Source organism: Erpetoichthys calabaricus, chromosome 10 (assembly GCF_900747795.2).
Source record: "Erpetoichthys calabaricus chromosome 10, fErpCal1.3, whole genome shotgun sequence".
Classification (NCBI taxonomy): Eukaryota; Metazoa; Chordata; class Cladistia; order Polypteriformes; family Polypteridae; genus Erpetoichthys; species Erpetoichthys calabaricus.
In genome coordinates, this window is record NC_041403.2 from 97,468,390 (window position 1) to 97,487,370 (window position 18,981).

Consider the following 18,981-nt stretch of genomic DNA (forward strand, 5'->3'; position numbering starts at 1 on the left):
GATTAGTAGCTTTGAACTGAATTAAATGGACGGGAAAATAAATTAACAAAAGGAAGTATATTTAATCCCAATTTTGGCCCACCGACCACATACGGTCTAGGAATTGAAAACTGCTTCTTTAACTGTGCAGCTTGACACAAGATGCATTTATTTTCAGTCTTGCATTAGCACTATCATATGTAACATGTTTTCCATCTTTTTTAATATGCTCTCAAGTGTACATCATATTATAAATATGAACTTCTACAGTACTCTCTAAAGTTAACTTATCTCACTTTAGCAAAGGTCTGCACCAATTGCTGTGCCAGTTTTGAAAATGTTTACAGTATATTATTGTTTTTTAATCATCTGTTCCAGTACCACATTTAAATAAAAACCCAATCTTTTGGGTTCCTTGGTCAGTAAAAATCTATACGTTTTAAATGAATTTTGCAAGCAAGTGTTAAGCCAAAATTCAAGGTGCTACAGTCTGTAAAAGCACTCTTCAGGGTGACATATTACTGCTAAATTATTCTATTTAATGCTAGTTATCTGTTTCATTGTTCTATTCAGGAAAACATTTGTATCCAATGTTACATATACCCTGCTGTTTTTTTTCTCTAAGACTCTGTAAAGCGCCTTGAGCATGGGAAAGGCACTATATAAATAAAATGTATTATTATTATTACTATCATGAGGGAAGTCTTTTGGACTTTTTTAACTTAATGCAGTTACACATACAGGAATTAAAGAGATGGATGACCTTTTCTGTTATCTACAGTATAATTTTAAGAGCTTGACTTCTGTTATTACTCTGCTGACATTTTGCTTTGAATGCAGTTATCCCAGGTGGTTTGCTCCTATATGAGACTTTCAGTTTAGAGAGTTCTGCTTAATAAATCTGGAAGTTGTCCTTTTTCTAATTTTTCCTGTATATAGTTTTTCATGTGTAGTAAAATGACATCTAAGTTATGAACATTCTTTAACACACTATGTATTTACAGTACTTGTACATGCACCTTCATTTAAAATGTCTACCCTGAGGATGAAGTGAGAATGATCTTGAGTCACCTGAACGGGACTAATTTGGTGGATGGAAACTGAATACTGTTCCTGAATATTTACAGTTAATGGTGATGATCTAAAACACTGAGGGTTAGGTGACCACTAGATTTTAAAGAATGAGAATAGACCACAAATTACAGATGTGACACAAAGAGCTGAGCAAAATAAGATAAAATTCAAAAGGGGAAGTCAAAAATAAAATGTTACAAGGAGAAAAAGTTCAAAAACTAGAAAATCAGCAAGGCCCCATCCAAAAATCAGTAAAGTAATTGCAAATGAACAATTGAATTAGAAAATCAGATGTTGTAAATCACTATCTTAAATATGCAGAGGGTGATGATGCCTGTGACAGACAAAGGTCCTGAGATGTGTCAAAATGATGTGCTAATTATAATGATACAAAAGAACTAGAGACAAAGAAAACTGACCAAAACTAAGTAAATATTAACAACAATAATTATTAAGAAAAAGAAAAAAAAAAACTGGAATCATTACAGGTGGTACTGGGAAATGCCTTCTTTTAATTTGCTGAATTCCATGTGCTTAGATATGTATTTTGGGATGTGTTCATTGAGAATAGAGGACATCTCCCTATGCCTATTGATACTAACTATGTGAGAATTGTAATCACAGTGTTCTTCATGGTTTGAATACACAAATTGTTTTGATTTCATTTTGAGCCTAGTGAATAGACTGCCAATTTCAGTCTCTATGTACAGTAAAATATTCAACTGTGTTGTCCTTGTTGATTTTTACTGTTAGGATTTTTGAATAATATAATTGGGAGAGGCTTAGCTACAATCATTGTCACAGGACATATACACACGCCTCTCACTTTTTGCTTCTGTTTGATTTGCGGATGTTTACTGTGAACCTATTCTACAGTTTACTTTAAAATAATAAGCATATACAATAATATATCACCTGCTATAACCATTAAAGGGCTATACTATACTTAGGTGCAAATGGAAATCTTGGTATGATGAATGTATTTTAGCATTGACTTGCCTCATACATATGCTTATTACCCAGTGTAGTGCTTTTGAAGTAGCGGTTTAGGGATTGGCGCTATATAACTCCCAAAATAGTCACTGTTTGTACAGGGTTTGCATGCTCTTTGCATGTCAGTATTGGTTTTCTTCTGGTACTACACACAGGTAATGTTGACTGGCAAGTCTAGATTGGGCTGTTTTGAGTTTATTGTAGAAATATGTGTGAATTAATTGCCTGTGATAGCCAGGCATTCTAACCAGACATGGTTTTTGCCACCATCCTGCCAGAATAGGCCCTGTGACCCTGACTTGGAGAGCATGGTTCAATAAATCAATCGACAAATGGATAAATAAATAAATAAATACATAAATAAATATACATACAATATATATATATATATATATATATATATATATATATATATATATATATATATATATATATATATATATATATATATACACAGTGATCCCTCGCTATATCGCGCTTCGTCTTTCGCGGCTTCACTCCATCGCGGATTTTAAATGTAAGCATATGTGAATATATATCGCGGATTTTTCACTGCTTCGTGGATGTCTGCGGTCTACAGTACGTGTGCTTCCTCAGTTGATTTGCCCATTTGAATTCAAACAAGGGACGCATTTGAATTCAAACAAGGGACGCTATTGGCAGATGGCTGAGAAGCTACCCAATCAGAGCACGCGGTTAAGTTCCTGTGTGCTGCTGATTGGCTCAGCAACGGAGTGCTGCATTAACCAGGAAGTCTAATCTCACTCATTCAGAATTAATGCACGTTACTGCTAATGCTTCAGGATTGCAGAAAAGGTAAAAGTTTTGGATATGTTGAAGGAAGGAAACAGCTACACCGCTGCAGGACACAATTACAGCATCAATGAGTCCACGATTCTTTTTATTTAAAAAGGAGGAAAAGCATATAAGATCTACGGCCGCAGTGTCCTTTAATCAGGGCGCAAAACGAGTTGCAAGTGGACGTGATAAGGCAGTAGTCTGGATGGAATCTGCTTTAGGGATTTGGATTGAAGAGTGATGGAAGAAGTACAACGGCGGTGCTAAACAGTCGCCTGAAGAGGCTTCTTTAGAACAGCTGTAATGCTATCCTTTGTTGTGCAGTAAAATTAAACTCATCGTGATCGGACAAGTTGTCGTGTCATTGTTGGTGAGTAACCATAATTAATTATTTACGTACAGTACTTATTACATGTGGGCGGCACGGTGGTGCAGTGGGTAGCGCTGCTGCCTCGCAGTTGGGAGACCTGGGGACCCGGTTTCGCTTCCCGGGTCCTCCCTGCGTGGAGTTTGCATGTTCTCCCCGTGTCTGCGTGGGTTTCCTCCGGGTGCTCCGGTTTCCTCCCACAGTCCAAAGACATGCAGGTTAGGTGGATTGGCGATTCTAAATTGGCCCTAGTGTGTGCTTGGTGTGTGGGTGTGTTTGTGTGTGTCCTGCGGTGGGTTGGCACCCTGCCCAGGATTGGTTCCGTGCCTTGTGCCCTGTGTTGGCTGGGATTGGCTCCAGCAGACACCCGTGACCCTGTGTTCGGATTCAGCGGGTTGGAAAATGGATGGATGGATGGACTTATTACATGTACATAGTTTAGTGTCGCTGTACACACATTTTACTGTATACAATTTTTCTTGTATTGTACGTATTTATTGCTGGTGGCCTGTCTGTTGTAATGGCTGTAACGTATTGATATCGGAGATGCTCGATATCTTTAAAATAATATTTAGGTTTTACTGTATGTAAACTGTGTTTACATACATAATTTCAACGAATCTTACCTAATATCTAAGAGAATACAAAGGGTTTATGCTGTATAACTGTGCGTGAAATGTTTGTAATAGTGTGGGAGAGTTTATAAGGGCTTAAAATATATAAAAAATAACCATATAAACATATGGTTTCTACTTCGCGGATTTTCTTATTTCGCGGGTGGCTCTGGAATGCAACCCCCGCAATGGAGGAGGGATTACTGAATATAATATAATATATAAAATCCTAAGCCTAAAAGTGCAATGATTTTATGTCATGTTTTTTGTCACGCTTTAAATCAGGCTTATTTTAAAACATACATATGTATAATGGGGCGGCACGGTGGCGCAGTGGGTAGCGCTGCTGCCTCGCAGTTGGGACTCCTGGGGACCTGGGTTCGCTTCCCGGGTCCTCCCTGTGTGGAGTTTGCATGTTCTCACCGTGTCTGCGTGGGTTTCCTCCGGGTGCTCCGGTTTCCTCCTACAGTCCAAAGACATGCAGGTTAGGTGGATTGACGATTCTAAATTGGCTGTAGTGTGTGCTTGGCATGTGGGTGTGTTTGTGTGTGTCCTGCGGTGGGTTGACACCCTGCCTGGGATTGGTTCCTGCCTTGTGCCCTGTGTTGGCTGGGATTGGCTCCAGCAGACCCCCGTGACCCTGTGTTCGGATTCAGCGGGTTGGAAAATGGATGGATGGATATGTATAATGCTGTGCAAAAGTTTTAGGCATGTGTGAAAAAATGCTGTAAACAAAGAATGTTTCAGAAATATAAATAATGATTGTTTATTGTTATCTATTTACAAAATGCAAAGTGAGCGAACAAAAGAAAAATCTAAATAAAATCAATATTTCGTGTTACTACCTTTTGCCTTCAAACCAGCATCAATTCTTATCGGATTTTGTAGGATTATAGTCAGGTGTATGATCAACCAATTATACCAGACAGGTGCTAATGATCATCAATGTCACACGTAGGTTGAAACACAGTCATTAACTGAAACAGAAACAGCTGTGTAGGATGCTTAAAACTGGGTGAGGAACAGCCAAACTCTGCTACCAAGGTGAGGTTGTGGAAGACAGTTTCATGTCATGGCAAGATTGAGCACAGCAACAATACACAAGGTAGTTATACTGCATCAGCAAGGTCTCTCCCAGACAAAGATTTCAAAGCAGACTGGGGTTTCAAGATGTGCTGTTCAAGCTCTTTTGAAGAAGCACAAAGAAATGGTCAACGTTGAGGATCGTAGACGCAGTGGTCGGCCAAGGAAACTTAGTGCAGCAGATGAAAGACACATCAAGCTTATTACTCTTCGAAATCGGAAGATGTCTAGCAGTGCCATCAGCTCAGAACTGGCAGAAACCAGTGGGACCCAGGTACACCCATCTACTGTTTGGAGAAGTCTGGCCAGAAGTGGTCTTCATGGAAGAGTTGCAGCCAAAAAGCCATACCTCCGACGTGGAAACAAGGCCAAGCGACTCAAGTATGCACGAAAACATAGGAACTGGGGTGCAGAAAAATGGCAGCAGGTGCTCTGGACTAATGAGTCAAAATTTGAAAAGTTTGGCTGTAGCAGAAGGCAGTTTGTTCATCGAAGGGCTGGAGAGCCGTACAATAATGAGTGTCTGCAGGCAACAGTGAAGCATGGTGGAGGTTCCTTGAACGTTTGGGGCTGCATTTCTGCAAATGGAGTTGGAGATTTGGTCCGGATTAATGGTGTTCTCAATGCTGAGAAATACAGGCAGATACTTATCCATCATGCAGTACCATCAGGGAGGCGTATGATTGGCCCCAAATTTATTCTGCATCAGGACAATGACCCCAAACATACAGCCAAAGTCATTAAGAACTATCTTTAGCTTAAAGAAGAACAAGAAGTCCTGGAAGTGATGGTATGGCCTCCACAGAGCCCTGATCTCAACATCATCGAGTGTGTCTGGGATTACATGAAGAGACAGAAGGATGTGAGGAAGCCTACATCCACAGAATATCTGTGGTTAGTTCTCCAAGATGTTTGGAACAACCTACCAGCCGGGTTCCTTCAAAAACTGTGTGCAAGTGTACCTAGAAGAATTGATGCTGTTTTGAAGGCAAAGGGTGGTCACACCAAATATTGATTTGATTTAGATTTCTCTTTTGTTCATTCACTGCATTTTGTTGATTGATGAAAATAAATGATTAACACTTCCATTTTTTAAAGCATTCTTTGTTTACAGCATTTTTTCACACCTGCCTAAAACTTTTGCACAGTACTGTATGTTTGGTATCATTATTTTCAGAATTTATCAAACTTTCATGTGATGTTGTTAGATGTTCAGATTTTTATTCCGTTTTTAAATTATAAACTAAAAAATATCAAGAACTCACGTTCCGCAAGACAAGACTTTGTGCCAGGAGATTTAACCATGCCTGGGGCCAGAAATAAAAGAGTAGATGACAAACACAGCTGCTGTACAGGGTTTAAAATGTTCGAAGCACCACACGAGATGCAAATCACATGGCATGGCAGCAGCAGCTGATTGAGCAAAGAGGAGGTATTTGTTTCCCATTGTATCACCGTTTAAGAGGGGGTTTCAGAGGAGCCACCTCGTCTCCTTGGGGTGTGTTCAGCCCCCTTCTTCACAATGCAAGTGGCAGAGACGCGAATTGGCTGGCACATAGCACAGGCAAGGAGGGTTGGTGAGCAAAGCGAGCAGGGTGTAAGACCCCTAGTATATATTGTAGCAGTAGAGGCGTGTGTCCACCTCTTGAACCCTCAGGTACCACTCCAAACACCAGGTGAAAGTACAAGACTCTTTTATTTTATAATAGTACAGTGCACCAAGCACCCTCCACTCCACACTACTCATATAAACAATAACTAATCACAATACTCTCTCCTCCTTCTCCCAGACACTTAGCCACCCTACCTCCCAGCTCAGCTCAGTGTCTGTGCTTTCCCAGAGTCGTTTTATACACCCTGACCCGGAGGTGTTCCTGCCCAACAGTCCACAATTCCTTATTCCTTCCGGGTCAGGGTAAACAGTCCTTATCTTCAACCTGGAAGCACATCATCTCTCCTGCTCACGTGAGTAGGACATACTTCCAGGTTATAGGGCACATACGAGTCCACGGGCTTCCCGACAGTGACTCCCAGTGGTCCCCAAGGTATCCAGCAGGGCTGTGCATAAAAACTATATAGTCCATGAGGCCCTGCTGGAACTCGGGGCACGTCCATGCTTTTGGGAGAGCTCCTCCTGGCGGCCTGGGGGTGAGGGCCAGAATAGGAAGCCGGCAATCCACCACAATATATATATAGTATGTATATATATATTTATAGTACTGGGTACTAGTACTGGGTTGAACCCTTTTGCTTTCAGAATTGCAATAATTCTTCATGCATAGATTCAACAAGGTGCTAGAAACATTCCTCTGGGATTTTGGTTCATACTGATATGATACCATTTTGCAGTTGCTGCAGATATGTCAGCTGCAGATCCGTGATGAGAATATTCTGTTCCACCACATTCCAAAGCTGCTCTATTGGAATGAGATCTGGGTATGTTTCTTTTTTTGGACCATGCTCTATAAATCCTAGAGATAGTTTTGCACGAAAATCTCAGTAGATCAGAGTTTATGACATACTCAGACCAGTTCGTCTGGCACCAAGAACCATACTACATTCAAAGTCACTTAAATCACCTTTCTTCCCCATTCTGATGCTAAGATTGATCATCAGCAGGTCATCTTGACATTGTCCACCTGCCTAAATTAATTGAATTGCTGCCATTTGCTTGGCTGATTAGATATTTGCATTAACAAGCAGTTGAATAGATATACCTAATAAAGTGACTGGTGAGTGTATATAGCACTGTACAGGTATGTACACAATAGGTGTCACTAATATTCTGAGAATTGTTAAAAAAAACCTTTATTATAAAAAGATTAGAAATTCCTTTTTAGTAACATTCAGAAGACTCATTTTAACCTAACATACACTTGTCCTAGTGCTTTTCCCTTTCCAGGAATAATTTCTTTTACTCGTCTTTTGTTATAATGTCTATAGTCCAGTATTTTCTCCATATTCCTTCCACACCCATATTTCACAATTTTAATTTCAGAAACAAAAACAAGTCACAAAGAGCAAGATCTGATAATTGTAAGGGGTGTGAAGCAACAACCATATTGTTTTGATGAAAAACTCTTTGACAATGCTGAGTATTACAGGTGAGCTGTCATGGTGCAAAATACAGTTTTGCCTGAACCACTTCTCCATACATTTTTTTCTGATGTTTTACTGTTGAAACCTCAGCACTTCAGTGTAACGTCACTGATTTAACATTCATTAAGTTCATCAGTGTTGAAAAATGTGATCATCACTGTCTCTTGAAAATATGCCCATTGATGGCTTGGAGGAAAACAAAAAGCGTCAAAGTCACCTCTGCAATTGTAGACTAAAGAGCAGAAATATGTATTCGATCAACTCAGCACGATGCCACGGACATGTACGTTTATGACACCTACTGGCATATTCGATAACTACACCCTACTCTTGTGCTATTGACTGACTCAGGGTATATATATGCACAGTATGTATTAGGGTGGTCCAAAAAAAAAAAAAAACAGATTCAAGTTCTCTATAATCTTAGTTGTATTCTTTTATCATACATATAACAAACACACAAAATTTCATTTAAACATGTACAGGTCACTCCACTTGCTAGTTTTTATGTCATCGTAAACCGAACAGCAGACAACTGTTCCGCACATAGGTCTACAATAATAGGTCTATCCATCCATCCATCCATCCATCCATCCTCTTCCGCTTATCTGAGGTCGGGTTGCGGGGGCAGCAGCTTGAGCAGAGATACCCAGACTTCCCTCTCCCCGGCCAAAATTTGGACGCCGTTTTCCCTTGCCCGGACGCGGGTCACCGGGGCCCCCCTCTGGAGCCAGGCCTGGAGGTGGGGCTTGATGGCGAGCGCCTGGTGGCAGGGCTTGCACCCATGGGGCTCAGCCGGGCACAGCCCGGAGGCAACGTGGGTCCCCCTTCCCATGGGCTCACCACCTATGGGAGGGGCCAAGGAGGTCGGGTGCAGTGTGAGTTGGGTGGTGGCCGAAGGCGGGACCTTGGCGGTCCGATCCTCGGCTACAGAAGCTGGCTCTTGGGACGTGGAATGTCACCTATCTGAAGGGGAAGGAACCTGAGCTTGTGTGCGAGGTTGAGAGGTTCCGGCTAGATATAGTCGGGCTCACCTCGACGCACAGCTTGGACTCTGGAACCAATCTCCTTGAGAGGGGCTGGACTCTGTACCACTCTAGAGTTGCCCCCGGTGAGAGGTGCAGAGCGGGTGTGGGCATACTTATTGCCCCCCAACTTGGAGCCTGTACATTGGGGTTTACCCCGGTGGATGAGAGGGTAGCCTCCCTCCGCCTTCGGGTGGGGGGATGGGTCCTAACTGTTGTTTGTGCGTATGCACCGAACAGCAGCTCGGAGTACCCACCCTTTTTGGAGTCCCTGGAGGGGGTGCTAGAGGGCATACCTTCTGGGGACTCCCTCGTACTGCTGGGAGACTTCAATGCTCACGTGGGCAATGACAGTGAGACCTGGAAGGGCATGATTGGGAGGAATGGCCCCCCTGATCTGAACCCGAGTGGTGTTTTGTTATTGGACTTCTGTGCTCGTCATGGATTGTCCATAACAAACACCATGTTCAAGCATAGCACTTGGCACCAGGACACCCTAGGCCTTAGTTCGATGATCGACTTTGTGGTCGTGTCGTCGGACTTGCGGCCACATGTCTTGGATGTCTCGGGTGAAGAGAAGGGCGGAGCTGTCAACTGATCACCACCTGGTGGTGAGTTGGCTTCGATGGTGGTGGAGGATGCCAGTCAGGCCTGGTAGGCCCAAACGTGTTGTGAGGGTCTGCTGGGAACGTCTGGCAGAACCCCCTGTCAGAAGTAGCTACAACTCCTCTATTGTTGAGGCAGCAGACTGGAGCTGTGGCCGTAAGGTGGTCGGTGCCTGTCATGACAGCAATCCCCGAACCCGTTGGTGGACACCGGCGGTGAGGGATGCTGTCAAGCTGAAGAAGGAGTCCTACCGGTCCCTTTTGTCCTGTGGGACTCTGGAGGCAGCTAATAGGTCTACTGCCTTTAGTTAAAAAATTCTTGCAATTGTTTTCATCTATTTGGAGAATAAACTGTTTTTGTTCCTTGTCCTCTATCAGTATGACCTTGTATTTTTCGATGAGACTTATTCAGGTGCGTGTTCACTACCATCATGCCTGCCGACAGTTCACAAAATTCATTGAAGATTGAATCATCAGTCCACTGTTCTGAGCACTTTCTTTGCCTTTTCCAATAAGGATATCAAAAAGTGATGTTGTTCTTTCTATTACTAGATCCTCCAACCTCAGATTTTCAGATTATCTGTCACCTTAAGACATCAAGAAATGTTAATTAATGTCTGTTAATGGCGGCCGCTGCAGGCTTTGCGTCTTTGCCTTTGTTTCTGTTGAGTCATCAAAAAGGGCTAAGCCTGTCAAATTTTTAGACAAAAAAATGGTTGAAAGTGCTGCATATGCATGACTGGCAACTACAAGTTTGGGTAAGTGTTAAGAACTAATAAAAATTTTATGTCATTGAGAGGAGCTAGGATTGCAAATTGTGCTTCATTCCACTGTCTGACAGAAAGAAAACTGGCAAACAAAGCATAATATGTGAAAAATCTGAATATATGTGCAGCCATTCTAATCTGAGACTTAAAAAAAAATATTAACAATACATAAATGCCGGGACTAGCATCAACAGGTCAAGTCTACGTGGATCCTTTCTGTGGATAAATGAGAGACTGGCTTTCCAAGCAACCAGTTCTCTGGGCCAGATCTTAAACTAGATGAAGCCATATTAATTCAACAACTCCTATATGAAAATAACACACTGTTATTGTTATAACCGTTATGTGTAACGGCTTATTGGTTAGGAAGTTTTCAACACTTTGCATAGGCGATGGTTGTTACCGGACACTTCTATACGTAAATTTCTGTGTAGGCCATGAATAAACCAGAAATAAAATAAAAACTACTTACTAGAATTTTCTTCAAACTCCGTAATACTAGAATGTTCTATAAATTTTCACTTAATACTATCACATAACAATTTAAGAACTCTGTGCAAGGGTATGTATATAGTAACAATACAAATAAAATTTTCAGAGTGGAATAAGCTTTAAATGTTTCACAATCAGGTCTTTGCATTGGTTTGTGGACCACTGTAATATATATATATGTACATGTGCTTTCTCGATTTTTTTTATTTTTAATAAATCTGCAAAAACCTCAAGTAAACTTTTTTCACATTGTAATTATGGGGTGTTGTGCGTAGAATTCTGAGGAAAAAAATAAATTTAATCAATTTTGGAATAAGGCTGTAACATAACAAAATGTGGAAAAAGTGATGCGCTGTGAATACTTTCCGGATGCACTGTACTTATTCATTTTTAGTTAACATTTTTTACTTTGCTTTACATTTATAAAATGTAAAAATATAGTTTTGTTTTTATGAAAATATGATTACTTATTGATGTATGCCATTTACATACTGTATATACACATATATAAAAAATATTTTTTCTACAGTAAACTATTAGGCAAATTAATTTATGATTGTTTTGTACAGACTCTGTTTGGGCAGGTTTCATAGATGGCTGATAAGGAATCACAAATGCAAAAAGAAAAATACATAATGAAAAGTAATTCTAAGTCTCCTGCAGAGCTAAGAAAGATGAATCCTCAAGAGAAAGCCCGATATCTGGCATACAAAGAACCCAGTAAAGAAATTAGGAGTGCAATTGTATGTTCCCAGCAGCGATTGCAACAATGGTCCAAAGAGAATAAGAATACTTTGAAGACCACCATTCCCCAAAGGGATGAAGAATACAGAAAACATGAAAATCTGATCGGCCAACTCAAGGCAGCTGAAGCAAGGAATAGGATTCGTTTGATGAGACTAAAGTATCAAAGTTTCAGAGTAAGTAACCCTGTCTCTGAGTGGTGGTAGACTATTTCATGAACATAACAAATTTTCCAATATTTTCTGTTATGTACATGGACATTTTTAATACTTAAGACCAGTTAAATAGTGAAGTGTGTGTAATTTGCAATTATTGATAAAATATATATAGTATTAGATAATTAGTTTTATCTTGAAACACCAAAAAATATCACTCTTTAGGTATGATGTACAGTACATTGCAAATTGCCACTACACTTGTACTGCCAGTTTCAGGCAGCAAAGTAACATGGGGAAAAGAGATCATCTTAAATGGTAAACAGGAAATTAAAACTCAAAACACTAAACAAAATAGCTTTTAGGAAACCTTTGACTAAGTTCAATTGCCAGAAAATCCCTCAATCCCTGAATCGAGAAATTTCAACAAAGAGGACAGAACGACACTGTCCTAAATAGTATTGCACAACTTATGGCACCAACAAAAATGGTCATATAAGAAAACAGATGCCTATAAAAAAATTGTAGCAACTTTAAATAATTTTTATAGCAAAGAAAAAAGTGGAAAAAATCATAACACTTGGTTCTGTAGTGCTCAACACATTTCAGGAAAGGAACAGGTTCCCTTTTGTATGCTTGCAATTTCATACTTTATTTCAAACACAAAACAGAGCATAGGAAAACAGGGAGCAACTTACTCACACCAGCACAGGAAACTTATCAATAGGTCTTCAGATAGGGAAGAATAGAGAGCACTTAACTCAGATAGCCATGGTTCTGAAAAAAAAAAATAATGTCTTCATTGTTAAATTAACACTCAGATATTCTTGATGTTCTGAAAAACAGAAGCATGCTAAGAAGAATCCACCTGGAGTTCCAGATATTTGTGATGCATTATCACTTTGTTTCTAATCACAACTTTTAACAGGGTTAAACTTTCTAGATGCTTGAGGATGTTTATTGCATAGCCCTTCCATGCTTGGATCCTGCTAATTACAATGTCTCTTTCCCTGACTGGTCACCCTTCAGAGAAGAAAAGCTTATTCCAACCACAGCCATGTCCATCCTTTTCGCCAAATCTACTACCATCTGACCTTCTCCATTCCTCTCCTTGACACCATACCTACCCATCACCTCCTCATGTTCTCTGTTCCCTTCACCAACATGTCTGTTGAAACCTACTCCAATCACCACTCTTTCTCCCTTGGGTACTGTCCATCACTTCATCCAACTCACTCCAGAAATCTTCTTTCTCATCCATTGCACATTTAACTTGCGGGGCATATGCATTAACAACATTTATCATCATACCTTCAATTTCCAGCTTCATAATCATCACTTAGTCCGACAAACTTTTCATCTTCAAAACGCTTTTGACATTCTGTTCCTACAGGATAACCCTACCCTACCCTATTTCTCCTCCCATCCACACCATATAGAACAATTTGAGCCTGTTTCCAATACATCTGGCCTTACTTCCTTTCCATCTGGTCTTTTGCGCACACAATATATCAACCTTCCTTCAAGTCTCCATCATATCTGCTAACTCTCTTCCCTTACCAGTCATACTGCTAACATTCAAAGTTCCTACCCTCACTTCCACTCTCTTTACTTTCCTTTTCTCCCTCTGTCATGCGGAAACACCTTCCTCCTCCTCTTCTTCTCCTTCTTTGGCCAACAGTAGCCCAATTTCTGCCAGCGCCCTGTTGGCTAACAGTACTGGTGGTAGCTGTTGTTAACCCAGGCCTTGACCGATCAGGTATTGTTGCTTGCATATTGATCTGGCAAAATTTTAGACCAGATGCCCTTCCTGACATAACCTTCCCTATTTATCCGGACTTGTGACTGGCACAAAGAAATACACTGGTTTGTACATCCCCTGTGGCTGGGTTAAAGTTTTTTATATAATTATATTACATTATATAATTAAATTAACAATTTTATATCTAAAGATTTTAAAGCAAACAAAGGCAAGAATTGCAAAACAGAAGACAGTACTTTAAAGAAGAAGCAGGGGTTGATGCCAGTAAATCCAAGAAAGCAAAAAAATCACAAGAACAGAAATAAAGAAAAAAAATATAATGCAGAAACTGCAGTGAGAATTGCAGTTTTTCTTTTTATACAGCTGGGGCTGTCCTGTTAACACATAAAACTAATACATAGAATGTTAACAATGCAAAGGTATGCAATAATTAAGCAACTATCAATACAAATTACTATATTACAAAATTATAGAAAAGACAAAATCAAAAACAGAATTAATTTCTTTAATGTGAAAAAGAACAAAAATAATAAATAACAACGGGCATCACTGAGCCAGGTAAAAGATGCTAACTGAAACATAATACTAATACCTACCTATACCACAAATAACTTTCTGGTCATTAGTTTCAAACCCTGACAAGCTGTGGCATTTTATATGTGTCCTGCATATCTCCCCAGTACACAGTATATTCCTAAAATATATTAAAACATACAAAATATATGTACACACACAATTACATAGTCAGTGATTGGTTGGATAATTTGAGTAAGAATACCAAATACAAACCTGATTTTGCATTCTTTCATTTCTAGGTAGAAGAAGTCAATCATTTTATATCATGTCAACCAACAGCACAAAGGGCTCTTCGATTAGAATTATTACTTCCCCGCAAAATTGACACCTCTAGCCCTGGAGACACCCTGGATACACTAGAGGTGAGTCTGTACTGATATGGTAACCTTGAGGTATCTAAATCTAACTCAGAAGCAAGATAAATATTGAGTACTAATAAGGCATACATAAATAGTTTCTGTTTCAAAATACACACTGTGAAAGAGGCATTCATACATTCAAAATCTGAGATTCAGTGTTTGAATAAAACAAACATATTGGTAAATCAGAAAGAATTTTGTTTAACTAAATGATCAGCCTACCACAAGACACACCTACACAAACACACCCTTATAAGGGGTAAAATTAAATATATTAGACACCCATACCTGTTCATTTTTTAAAACTATGAACGTACAAACTTCACACAAAAAGTGGCCTGTCCAGGATTTCAACCCAGTATTTTGGGGTTGTGAGGAAGCAGCATTAAGTAACTGAGCCCCCTGTATACATTTATTTTTTGTTTTTGCCAACATTGTCAGAAAAATACAAAGAGCTTTCAGCTTCATTTAAAGTCCAACAGTCCACAAGTTTTTACGGTTACTCAGTATAGAAGGCTGTCCCACCAGCCCTGATTGCACAGTAGAAACAAAACCACGATGGGGTGTCAGTTCATCTCAGAAGATAACAATGCACACATCCACACTATGCTCCAGTTTGCAGTTGTTAATTAACATATCATTTGCCAGTGCAGCTTTGTAGGAGTAATAAAACTAAAGTTCCACAAAGAATCTGCCCCTCAAAGGCACACATTTCAGTTTTGTCTGCTAAGCAGTTTCTTTCTTCATCAGCTATTTAAAATATGTCACAAGATTAAGGATATAGAGTTTTTGAATGTATGTATCTTTTGATGCAAACGTGTGTTTGGTGAATTTTACACTTAACTGTTAAACCAAAAAGGTGTTCATGGTTTAGGCTAGGTTTATATTTCATGCGACGCATGCTCCAGTGGACTCTACTGCTACACAAGCGTACTGTTTATACTTGCATGTGTACTTTACGTAAATCTGGAAGAATCCACCAGGTGGCAGTGCGAGATATCATCATGGTGATAAAACATTTGGCTTTGCTGTGTTGTGTATTGCCTGAAACATCCATTAAATTTTGAGGACACCTTGCCACAATATCTCTGAAAAGGATGTTTAATGATTACATCCATCAATCCAGGGATGCACCCATTCCAGCAAGCATCGGGCACGAGGCAGAAACAAAATCCCTGGATGGGGTATCAGCTCATCGCAAGGTGAATACAAGCACACACATACACTAGTGTCATTTTAGCGTCACCAAATCCCCAAACCTTCACATCTTTGGAAGGAAACTGGAGTACACTGTGGAAACCCACCAGTAAAACATGCAAACTCCAGGCAGGGAATACAAGGGAAGTGACTCCCTGCGAGACAGACCGTGCCGCCACAACATGTGTAATTATTATCATTATTCATTATTTAAATGAAGTTAACGACTTATCTGTAATGGGCGGCATGGTGGCACAGTGGTAGCACTGCTGCCTCACAGTAAGGAGACCTGAGTTCACTTCCTGGGTCCTCCTTGTGTGGAGTTTGCATGTTCTCCCCGTATCTCCAGTTTCCACCTACAGTCCAAAGACATGCAGGTTAGGTGGATTGGCGATTCTAAATTGTCCCTTGTTTGTGCTTGGTATGTGGGTGTGTGTCCTGCGGTGGGTTGGCGGATTTGTTCCTGCCTTGTGCCCTGTGTTGGCTGGGATTGGCTCCAGCAGACCTCCGTGACCCTGTGTTCAGATTCAGCGGGTTGGCAAATGGATGGATGGATGGACTTATCTGTAAAATGTAACATACATTCTTTAATGCATTTCATCACAAAAGTGATATCAAGTATAAATCTAAGGATTCTAAATGTGCAGAGAGCTGGAATATCATAAATGTAATGTGTTCTTTGTGACAATCTATTGCTGCTTGCCGCTGCCGTCAGTTCAGGAGGAAGCCCCAGAAGCACGTAGTGATTAACAACTGTGTCGGTTTTAAGATGACATTTATGACGGTCTCCATCCATCCATTATCCAACCTGCTACTGTATATCCTAACTACAGGGTCACGGGGGTCTGCTGGAGCCAATCCCAGCCAACACAGGGAGCAAAGCAGGAAACAAACCCTGAGCAGGGTGCCAACCCACCGCAGGACACACACACACACCCACACACCAAGCACACACTAGGGACAATTTAGGATCGCCAATGCACCTAACCTGCATGTCTTTGGACTGTGGGAAGAAACTGGAGCACCCGGAGGAAACCCATGCAAACATGGGGAGAACATGCAAACTCCACGCAGGGAAGACCCGGGAAGCGAACCTGGGTCTCCTAACTGCGAGGCAGCAGCGCTACCCACTGCGCCATCATGCCACCCCATGGTCTCCATTAATGATAAAATAAACTACAAGGTTAAAGTGGACATTTTGAGATTAAAGCCAAAATGTCCACTTTAATCATAAAATAGACCTTTTCACTGTGTCCTTAATTTTTTTCTCGGTGGCTCAAACATGCTGCTGTACATTCTGATGATGTTGTGAAGTTGCAAAAAAAAAAAAAAAGACGGCACAGTAGATGGTATGTGAGCCTTTTAAAATGTATTGTGTCATTACATTGGGGAATATGCAACGCTTGAATATAAAAGCACCACAGATGCATTTGTATGTCGGCATTTTGCTTCACCGCATCAAACCATTCGTCAAACATCGACGCGCACACTTCGATCCCGTAGGATCTGCATAGCCACTTTTTGTCACATGTAGATAGTAAACAGAGACTCTGATGTCATGTTCTGACTTTATCACACTGCACCCTAAAAACTTTTTGCTGGTACTGCAACTCGCGCATGCGTTGTGTTCATTTCTGGGGATGTGCTCAGAGAACGTGTCAAATGAACAATGGGAATGTGTGGCAGCCATGATGCATGCTCGTATGCATTCAGAGCATGAAGTATAAACTGGCCCTTATTCTGATTCACAGTTTTCTTAAATAATGGTCAACTGAAAATTCTTGAAGTTTAAGCTAGCTGAATGTGACAGCAGCACTTTTTTCACTTTGTGCAGCATTGTTTTCTTATTAGAAAAGCCCCTTTAATTAACTTTTTTAGAGAGCTTACTTAGAAACTCAAAATGTAAGTAAGTTGACTGCAGCCATGCCATACCATAAAAGATGTTTGCATATAATAAGCAATGCGGAAAATTATGGTCTCAGTTGATGGCTTTGAGTGACAAATAATAACAATCAGTGGCAGTGATAGATATTTTCATTGATGGGTTCACAATAGCACAAATAAGCAGAATATATTTCAGTTTTGGCTTACCCATAAAGAATGTTTTTGTCTTTTGAGTAAGTATTTACAGTATATTGTAAATAATAATTGACAAGAAATATATCAAGTTGAAAAGCCCAAGGATACTGTAATTTTTTTTCTTTGATTAGGGGCTTTCAGCCTAAACAATGCTCTTCAAATTCTAAGTACTCATCTCTAAAATTTTACTTATCTTGACAGAATCTGGCAAGTTCAAAAAATGTTTTGCTTTACTAGACTGCATTTCATTATAAACACTTAATTTCACGTTTTCTCTCCTAGTAGCCCTAGGTTTGTCTTTAATTCTTTCCTGTAGCAGTTTTCTTAAAAGAAGTAAAATAAACTGATGTGGAAACAATGACTACAAACAGTATCAAACAAAAAGGTAGTCAAAAGGCAAGAAAACTGAATATTTGAATCAAAACTTTAAATAAAATTTAAAAGTAAGAGTTATATCTAATGTTGTGACCACAAACGTACACTAAAATTATGTGTTTTTGGGACTCGATTTAGTATGTGTTACGTAAGGTCTGGGCAATGGTGTGATTTGCAGTGGGAGCCTAAAGCTTGTCAAGTGACTTGCATGACAGGTTTCTGTGCTTTAAACAATATGACAGCACCCATGAAAGTCAAAACACAAAATGGTGCTGCTGATTAAAGAAAATGGTGATGCATACACGTGAAAAAAGTAAGGATAAAAATAAGATATTAATAACACTGCCAGAAATAAAAGTTAGAAATAATTACAATCATGTTATGAATATTTACTGTCCTTGTTTGTTCTTTAGCTAGTCTTTTTCCAAGAACGTTGGTACAGTCCTACTTTGTTCACACAAACATCTAACATACAAAATCTCCTGTGCATGTCTCATATATAAAATGGTGCCTATGCAATCATAAACTTTTACGTCCATGCACTTGTATGTTTATAATGCCCACATAATGAAAAGAGTGCCATAACATAAACAGGCAAAAGGAAACAGTTAACAATAGGTGCAAAGATGCTCCAAAAACAAAATGAACAAAAAAAAAAAAAAAAAAATTTGTGCACGAGCATTCTCAGATATACGGAAGCTTATTCCCATTAAAAAACTTGTTTATAGCATTATATTACAAAGATATTGCCTGCTGCTGCCAGTAACATCATGCTATTCACAAAAAGATTATGGCACACACATAGGGTGCAATCAAGTGTCAAGGAATGAAGAAAAGT

The 18,981-nt window shown here is 39.8% G+C and overlaps 1 protein-coding gene across 1 annotated transcript in view; it reads left to right on the forward strand.

The window, feature by feature from the left end:
• LOC114658550 (protein LKAAEAR1-like) overlaps positions 1–18,981 on the forward strand; it is a 31,571-nt gene that overhangs the window by 2,532 nt on the left and 10,058 nt on the right. Inside the window, exons 2-3 of the mRNA XM_028810598.2 lie at positions 11,466–11,816; positions 14,373–14,495. Coding sequence (XP_028666431.1) covers positions 11,490–11,816; positions 14,373–14,495 — 450 coding nt within the window. The 5' untranslated portion in view covers positions 11,466–11,489. The remainder of the gene's footprint in view (positions 1–11,465; positions 11,817–14,372; positions 14,496–18,981) is intronic.